The sequence below is a fragment of the Peromyscus eremicus genome, chromosome 8b, assembly GCF_949786415.1.
Source record: "Peromyscus eremicus chromosome 8b, PerEre_H2_v1, whole genome shotgun sequence".
Taxonomy (NCBI): domain Eukaryota; kingdom Metazoa; phylum Chordata; class Mammalia; order Rodentia; family Cricetidae; genus Peromyscus; species Peromyscus eremicus.
The window spans coordinates 61,744,988-61,754,392 of record NC_081424.1 but is presented as its reverse complement, the minus strand read 5'-3'; the positions used below and the strand labels follow the sequence as shown (position 1 = coordinate 61,754,392).

Sequence of the window (9,405 nt, the reverse complement as noted above, 5' to 3'; positions counted from 1 at the left end):
TCTTTTGAAGCAGGGATTAAAAAGGACCACCCTAAGATAGTCACAAGATTATGGCAATATCTAACGAACATAAAACTATGAAATGAGCCTGGCGTGGTGGCACACGCCTTTAATCCCAGCACTCGAGAGGCAGAGGCAGGTGGATCTCTGTGAGTTCGAGACCAGCCTGATCTACAAAGCGAGTTCCAGGACAGCCAGGGCTCTTACACGGAGAAACTGTCTCGAAAAACCAAAAAAAAATCAAATCAAAATAAAACAAAAACCAACTATGAAATGTTTTTGATCCGGGCCAAGTCTCTTTACCCAATAGCTAAAGTCTACAGCTACGAACCAACACCTTGAGCTCAGAGGTCCCCAAAGCCTGAAAAAGCATCTGGCCCCCGCCTTCCCGGAAGTAGAGACAGTGCAGTGGAGGGTTGAAGAGGTTGGGTCCCGCCCACCAGCAGCCCGTATTCATTTCCGCTTCCTGCCTACTCTTACGGTGACCGCCAGGCGGGTCCCAGCCAGCGGCCTGACCCCGCCTTCCGGTCCAACGCGGACCACCCGCTTCCGGCGCTAGTACCCATGGCTGCAGGGGCGGCCGGGCCGGCGGAGTTGGGCTTCGCCGAGGAGGCCCCGGCCTGGAGGCTGCGTAGCGAGCAGTTCCCCAGCAAGGTGGGCGGGCGGCCGGCGTGGCTGGGCCTGTCGGAGCTGCCGGGACCCGGGGCGCTGGCGTGCGCGCGCTGCGGCCGCCCGCTGGCCTTCCTGCTGCAGGTGTACGCGCCGCTGCCCGGCCGCGACGACGCCTTCCACCGCAGCCTCTTCCTCTTCTGCTGTCGCGAGCCGCCGTGCTGCGCCGGCCTGCGAGGTGAGCGGCCGGCCTGTGGCTGGGCTGCCACGGGGGCCAGACCCCGGGCGTGGGTGGTTGTGGTCCGGTAATGGAAATCGTTTCTTAGAAATGTGCCCCTACGGAGTCTCATCCTTTTGCACTCGGTGATAACTGTGATCGGCACGAACTCTTTAGAGACAGCTAGTTGTGCTCCTGTCAGGTGGAACTTCCCGGTTCTATTCCCTCTCCTATAGGAACTGCTCCCTGAAAGCGAAAACCTCACTTTTCCTTTTTAAATAACCCTTTATGAGGTGACACCGAAGAAGGTCCAAATGTTTGAATTTTGTTTCTCTGAAAACTTTTATACTTCCCATACCTCTTCTCTTCGTTTCAGTTTTTCGTAATCAGCTACCAAGGAAAAATGAGTTTTACTCATATGAGCCACCTTCTGAGACGGGAGCTTCAGACACTGGAGGATTGGTTTGTCTCCAGCTTAAGTCCGGAGCCCATCTCTGCAGGGTTTGTGGCTGCTTGGGCCCTAAGACGTGCTCTAGGTGCAGGCAGGCACATTACTGCAGTAAGGAGCATCAGACACTAGACTGGCGGCTGGGACACAAGCAGGCTTGTACAGAGTCAGGTAAGACTTCCTTGTTCTGACTCAGTTTCCTCGCCTCAGTCAACCCAGATACTTTATTTTAGTTTCTGATTAAAGTTGAAATTAGAAAACTTTATAAATGTTCTAAGAACTGGTAACATGAACACTTCAATAATGAAAGTACAGTGTTGTTGAATCTTACTCATGTGGACAGCCTTTCTTGAGTATTGGCTTTTAGGACTCCCTAACCTAAAATACAACCAGCCATATTAACAGAGAAACATAGTAGTTAACAGTAGTCATACATAAAGCTTCACTATCTTTTGGTTCCCTGATCTGATTAAATTATCAGTTCTTAACTGTGAGTGACTTTGTAGACTGTGATCTATGCTTGTGCTGGTCCTAGAGTACATGAAGTTAAGTATATTAATCCAATCCTTTGATAACAAGTGACTGCTAACAGCTGGTATATTTATTGTACCATTTAATCTTATTTTAGCCTACTGTGTATTTTACAGATATCATTGAGCCAGTGGTGGTGATAGATGCAGGAGGAGTTTGAGTTTGAGGCCCATCTGAGCTACATAGTGAGAGCCTGACTCATAAAACTCATAACTTCACATGTTCTATAGGCAGCAGCCTCGTACATTTAATGTCTGTTATTTCACTTGGTGACTGGCGTAAGGCTACATAGTGATTGTCCTCTTCCACAGTGACTGATGTTCAAACTGTGATGAAATCACTCACCAACACTGATCTCAGAACTACACTTTAGAAATGGGAACATTTCGGATCACCTTCAAAACTAAATGTTTATTAATGAAGCTAATAACTTCTTTGTAGATCATTTAAACCAGACAGCTCCAGACCACAACTTCCTATTTCCAGAATTTGAAATTGTAACAGAAGCAGAAGATGAGATTACACCTGAGGCTGTGGAAATGGAAGATTATTCTGAAGTTACAGGAAGCATGGGTAAGGAGTCGGTGCATCAGTTTTACAGTACTATGATCAAATATACTTTGGAAAAAAAACTTCAGTGAAGAAAGGCTCCATCAGTGTGTGTCTGTGGTGAAACAGAGAATATCATGGTAGAAGATTGTAGATCAAAACAGTAACTATAGAATGTATGACAAGAAGGGCCCTTTATAACTTAGTCTTTTAGATACATACTTTGGTTATCTTCTCTAGAGTTCATGCTCTAGGGCTGTCTATGCTGACCATTTAACAGAAACCTGAGTAGTAAACAACACAAGTGTAGTCACCAATCCAGGATTCACCCTATCCTAAGGCTGCTTATGCATGGGGTGCATTGCACACACTGCCTTGTACTTCCAGTGAGGAAATGAAGTTCTAGGTATCATGTGTTTGAACAAAAAAATAGGCTTTATAGTTTGATTCTAGATCTTGCTAACTCTAGAATTTGAACTTTTAAACCCTAAGGTCAGGTTTATAGAAACTAAATTAGAATCTCAGTTACTGGTTCATTTGCCACAAGCATTAAAACATTAATGTCAGAGTTGTTTTGTGGCCCAGTTCATGCTTGGTAACAGGAATACACAATGGGAAGAATGGCACCTAGTAGTCAGGAGGAAGCCCATGAATGCTCAACCAAGTAAAATGTCTTGTGACAGATAAAAGGATGCTGGGCTGGAGAGATGGCTCAGAGGTTAAGAGCACTTGCTGCTCTTTTGGAGAACCTAGATTTGGATGCTATGCGAACTACCTGGATGTAACTGTGATGTGTCTACTCATGTGTACACTGTTGCTCATGTTTTTACAAGTGGCAAGACATGCAAGTTTTCCTTGAGAAAGGAAGTTAATGGGAGGGACGGTGTGCTCAAGAGTTGTGACTGTGGGACCTGGCAGTCATATGAGTAGGCATTCTATAAGAAGCAATCATAACAGTAAGCAGTTGAATTATATAACCACTTAATTCTACATGACTTCAAACCAGTATTTGACAGTAGATCTCTAGTAAAAATATATTTCAACAATGAAAAAAAAAATTAATGAACATATTTTTCTTTTACTTGGAGACAGGTTCTCCTGTAGGCCAAGCTGCCTTGAATTCATCCTCTTGTCTCTACCTCCTGAGTACAAATATTACATGTGTTACATCATTTTATATCTGACTGCTGTATTTTATTGAGTAAATTGATGTACTGGGTCTGGGAAAAGAATAGTACAGATTTGCAAAAAGTAGGTCTGAATTTTTATTAGAAGATGCCAGCAACTCATAAGTACTTTTATCTACAACAAATATTTAAAATTCTTGAGATTTTTAAATGTTTAGAAATTGTTAGATGATCTTATTTGTAGTTGGTACTCCAGATCTATAAAATGATCTACTTAAAGAGGTAGTTGATTCCAAAACTAGGGAAGAAGTACTCAAATAATAAAAGAAAGTGGTTATTATCAGAAATTAAAGAAGTTAACAGTTAAGAATTCAGTAATCTATCATGTCTTTAATCCCAGCACTTTGGTGGCAGAAGCAGGTGGACCTCAGTGATTTCAAGGTCAGCCTGGTCTACAGAGTGAATTCCAGGACAGCCAAGGCTGTTAAATCAGAGAAACCCTGTCTCGAAAAACCATACACATACACACACACACACACACACACACACACACACACACACACACACACCCCAAACAAAAGTAGATCTTAGTGGTACAGACCTATAATCCCAGCTACTCAGGAGGCTTAAGGCAGGAGGATTCGAAGCCCAGGGCCTTCTAGGGCTACCAAATGAGGTTAAGGCAAGCCTGAACAAATTCACAAGGCCCTATCTAGAAGAATAAAAACAGAATGGGGGTTGGAACTCAGTGTAGGATATTTTGCCCAGCATGTACCAGGCTCTAGATTCAATTCCTGGTTTTGAAAAACAGAAACTTTATGGTTTGGGCAGCAAGGAGAAAGACGTTGGGAGGGAGGAGAGGGACAGGGAGATACCTGTGGAGTATCTTAAGGTCCCCCAAATCATTAATGCTTTGCTTCTAAACTTGAGAGAACATCAGTCTGAGGGAGTGTACATTCTCCATGCATCCTGGCTATTTATGGCAGTAAGTGCCTCCTCCAGTTTATCAAAATGGTAAGAAAGTGAATTTCAGCTTATCTGACTCAGGATATCAAAACTGTATTTTGATACATCACCAACACTAAAGGCTATATTGGTAGCCACTGGTCTGTTCAAGAACAGTGGTTCAGGTTAGGTAGAAGTTCCAAACTGGCTATGGAACAGGAAATGGCATTTCTTGACTGTGAATGAGTGCAGACTGGAAAGAGATAGGTGAGATATAAGGAGACTTGAAATAAGAATCCAGGCCGGGCAGTGGTGGCACACACCTTTAAACCCAGCACTCGAGGCAGAGATAGGTGGATCTCTGTGAATTTGAGGCCAGTCTGGTCTACAGAGAAAGTTCCAGGACAGCTAGGACTGTTACACAGAGAAACCCTGTCTCGAAAAACAAAACCAAACAAACAAACAAAACCAAACAAAAAAAGAATCCAGATAGTTTAAGAACAATAGTGATGAGGATTCACATTGCAGGGAGTCCTAAGATGCAATGCTATGGGGCTGGAGAGATGGCTCAGAGGTTAAGAGCACTGCCTGTTCTTCCAGAGGTCCTGAGTTCAATTCCCAGCAACCACATGGTGGCTCACAACCATCTATAATGTGATCTGGTGCCCTCTTCTGGCGTGCAGGCATGCATGCAGATAGAACACTGTATACATAAATAAATAAATCTTTAAAAAAAAAGATGCAATGCTATATGCCATCATCTATATTTTAACTCGAAGCCTTAAAGACTAGACCTATAATGATTACATAATGTTACCTAGAAATAAGCACTAATGTTACTTCAACAGAGGAAGCTGTCTAATTAGGTTATTAACTAGATTCCCCATACAGAATTGTTAAGTTGTGGGGATTATCCCAGTATTCGATAATTATTGTGTGGTTTTTTTTTTTTTTTTCAGGGAGAATACTTGAAGAAGAACTAGATTCCATGGCAAGGCATGAATCCAAGGAAGATCACATTTTCCAAAAGTTTAAATCCAAAATAGCCCTCGAACCAGAGCAGGTAAGGTGGGATTTATACCTCTTCATTATGTTCTCAAATTGACTATAACCCCTACTTTCAGCTTATAAAACCAGTATGATTCAAATGCCTATATACTGTATACACGTAAATATATACATACACAATTCTAAAAAAAAAACAAAACATGATATATTGTTAACTTTCCCCCATTAAGTTACTTTATCATAAACAAAAATCACTAAAGGCAACTTCCTAAAAATACTCAATTAAATAAGCATCCAGACCTTTACACTTAGGTGGTTTTTAGCAATGGTGATATATTTTAAACAAAGTGAATTTACCCTTTTTTAAACAACTTAACTGAGCACCATGTCTGACTACATATATATCCCTTTTTTATTTAAGGATTCTGACTATATATGAAAACAAGTACTAACTACTTTGGGCCACATTTTGTATTCAGACTCTAGTAATGAGTTATTCTTAACTCCTTTACAATGCAGTGAATAGGAATGAGATTCTATCATTGTGGGGCCAGTGCCTGTTGCTGAACCAGATAACCTGAGTTTGGTCCTTGGGACCCACACAGAAGTTGACTCACAGATTATCTTCTGACCTCTGTACTCACACTTTGACATGAGTGCTGCCATATGCATGTGTACACACACAATAATTTTTAATTGTTTTAAAAGGTTCTGATATCCTAGGGAGGAACATCACTATTTAGGAAATAAGCTGAAATAATGGCTTTGAGGGTTAGGGATGTTGGTTGTATATAGAAGCACATGTGGATTTTCTCTAAATGATCCTCAGGTCATCATTCCATTGGAAATTCTTAGATGAAATGTGGTCCTTGTTGATTTTAGATTCTCAGGTATGGAAGAGGTATTAAACCCATCTGGATTTCTGGTGAAAATATTCCTCAAGAAAAAGATATTCCAGATTGCTCCTGTGGTGCCAAGAGGATATTTGAATTCCAGGTCATGCCCCAGCTGTTGAACCACCTAAAGGCAGACAGACTGGGCAGAAGTGTGGACTGGGGCGTCCTGGCAGTCTTCACCTGTGCTGAGAGCTGTAGTCTGGGCACTGGCTACACAGAGGAATTTGTGTGGAAACAGGATATAACAGATACACCTTGAAAAAGGTTACATTCTTAAAAACGTTCCTTATGCCTCTGTACCTCACAATTCCACCTCCAGGACTTTATCCCAAGGAAGCAGTTACCAAAGACGGAAGTATGAAAATGTTGGTTGATATACTATTTACAATGTCTCTATATTACTAAATGTATTCTAATAACAGGGAATTACATTTTTGGTATATCCATAATGAAGGGTGATAATATTAATGTTACAAACATACATTGATACCAAGTAAGAGGGGTATAGGGTATAAATAAACACCAGGATATTATTATTGATGTTCATGGTATGTCAACTTTGGAAATATTATGTGTGCACAGAAATAAATATGCTGGAGAGGTGGCTCAGCTGTTTGTAATTACTATTATTATTCGTAATGTATTCATGTTTTGCCACACATACTTCAGAGGCCAGAAGAAGACACTGAATCCCCAATCCCCTGAAACTGGAGTTACAGATCCTTGTGAGATGCTATGTGGGTGCTGGGAATCAAACCTAGGTCCTCTGCAAAAACAGCTAGGGCTCAGTTAATCTTTGAGCCATCTCTCCAGCTTCAGGCTCAGCTATTAAGAGTGCTTGCTACTCTTCCAAAGGACCCAAGTTCAGTTCCTAGCACCCACATCAGGAAGCTCACAACTACCTGTAACATCAGGTCCAGAGGATCTGATGACCTTTCACCTGTGGAGACCCAGTACATATATGGCATAACTCATACAGATACACAAAACATACACATAAACAAAAAATAAAATCTTAAGAGTATCTGGGTGGGGGCGTGGTTGGAAAGATAGCTCAGTGTTTAAGAGCACTGGCTGCTCTTCCAGAGGACCTGGGTTCAGTTCCCAGCACCTACATGGCAGCTCGCAGCTGTCTGTAATTTGAGGTCCAGGGAACCCAACACCAATGCACATAAAATAGAAATAAAGAGAATAAGAGTCTGGAACTTTATCAATTTTAAAAAAAAGTGTTTGGAAGGAACCATGTGTATTTCTTTAAACCATCACATTCACAGCATTTCTCCACCTCCAAATTTACAGTTAAAGAGGTTTGTAGGTAAAACTGAAGTACTCAATACTGTCTGGTGCCAGAACATGGAAAAACTGAACTTTGTTAGACTGAGTAGGATGAAGGAGGAGCCAATAAAGGAGCAGTAGTCCCAGGCTTGACAGGAGCCTGGATTTGAGAAGGCCTTACTTCAGAACTGGCCTTGAAAAGCCAGGGGACCTGCTTATAGAAGACTGAGAAACAAGGGCTTCATCTTCCCTGTGCAAATACTTTGTACAGGCTGCCCTCCTGGGTTGACGGAGGTGAGTGAAGACAAGGAACAGGCCCTGGAAGCAGCACCCTGACTAAAGGGAGGTTCTGGGCCATCTTTCAGGTATGGGGTGTTCCATATGGTCCATGGCCAAGCAAATGGCCACATCTTAAGACGTTAACAGTGCTTCCAGTCTTCACCCACTCACAGTGAATTCCCAACATCAGAGAACCACACTAAAACAAACCTCAGCAGAGCTGTTGTGTTATATGTTACCTTAGCAGCCCTGTTCACCTTGAATCTTAATCTGCCAAGGTTATATCACATTCTACTACCACTGACTATCTGGCTATAGCATATTTTTTTTTTTTTAAGATTTATTTATTTATTAATGTATACAGTATTCTGTCTGCCTGTATGTCTGCAGGCCAGAAGAGGGCACCAGATCTCATAACAGATGGTTGTGAGCCACCATGTGGTGCTGGGAATTGAACTCAGGACCTCTGGAAGAGCAGTCAGTGCTCTTAACCTCTGAGCCATCTCTCCAGCCCTGGCTATAGCATATTATACAAAGTCCTGGCCTACGAGTTCATACCACCTATGTGTACATTAAGTTACACATAGAACCATTTAGAGATTCCTAAGGGGGACACCTGTTATTTACCAAGCTACTTTTAAGCTTGTTCATTTTTAACTTGAGGTAGCTAAAATACTAAGAACCACACAGAACTAGTATTACAGCTGTAGAAGGAATTGGCAATTAGTGGTAAACGTAGAAACACAGTGACTCAGGAAAAGACCCAGACAGAGTGTGGCGTCACATCCCAAATTACCTGTAGCCCTGTCTACTCAAAATGTATTAAGAGAAAGGTCTGAATGCTGAGGGCTTTTATAAGTAAATGTGTTAAGTTATTTACAAATGGTAAGGGCTATTATTTAGGGATATCCCCAGGTGGTATGGACATTAATGTACCAGCCAGGCACTCATGAGTACATTTGGGTCAACCTTGGAGGCCCATGGATTCAAGGCCAACTCAGGCCATAAACTGAGTGCCTGATCAGATCGGCCTGGGCTAGATATAGCAAGATCCCTTCTCACTAAGACCATTACCTTGTTTGGTTTTTGTCAGTTTGACAAACCTAGACATATCTGAGAAGAAGGAATCTTGAGAAAACGGCTCCATAAGACTGACCTGTAGGCAGGTCTGTGGGCACTCTTGATGAATGTGGGAGAGCCCAGCTCACTGTGGATGGTTCCACCCCTGGGCAGGTGGTCCTAGATTGTATAAGAGGCTGAGGCCGGGCGGTGGTGGCGCACGCCTTTAATCCCAGCACTCGGGAGGCAGAGCCAGGTGGATCTCTGTGAGTTCGAGGCCAGCCTGGACTACCAAGTGAGTTCCAGGAAAGGCGCAAAGCTACACAGAAAAACCCTGTCTCGAAAAACCAAAAAAAAAAAAAAAAAAAAAAAAAGAGAGAGAGAGGCTGAGCAAGCCAGTAAGCAGCATTCTTTCATGGCCTCTGCTTGAGTTCCAGCCCTGTCTTCCCTTCATGATGGATT

General features: G+C 42.5%; 1 protein-coding gene across 2 annotated transcripts in view; it reads left to right on the top strand.

Annotated features, from left to right (window-relative positions):
* Window positions 1-500: 500 nt before the first annotated feature.
* Pdcd2 (programmed cell death 2) overlaps window positions 501-9,405 on the top strand; it is a 19,734-nt gene continuing 10,829 nt past the window's right edge. Inside the window, exons 1-5 of one of the 2 annotated variants that reach the window (XM_059272922.1) lie at window positions 507-847; window positions 1,203-1,445; window positions 2,247-2,378; window positions 5,386-5,489; window positions 6,317-6,939. In XM_059272922.1, the coding sequence (XP_059128905.1) occupies window positions 565-847; window positions 1,203-1,445; window positions 2,247-2,378; window positions 5,386-5,489; window positions 6,317-6,589 (1,035 nt within the window). In that variant the 5' untranslated portion in view covers window positions 507-564 and the 3' untranslated portion in view covers window positions 6,590-6,939. Of the gene's footprint in view, window positions 848-1,202; window positions 1,446-2,246; window positions 2,379-5,385; window positions 5,490-6,316; window positions 6,940-9,405 lie in introns of those variants that run through there. The other variant, XM_059272923.1, reaches the window with a different exon arrangement.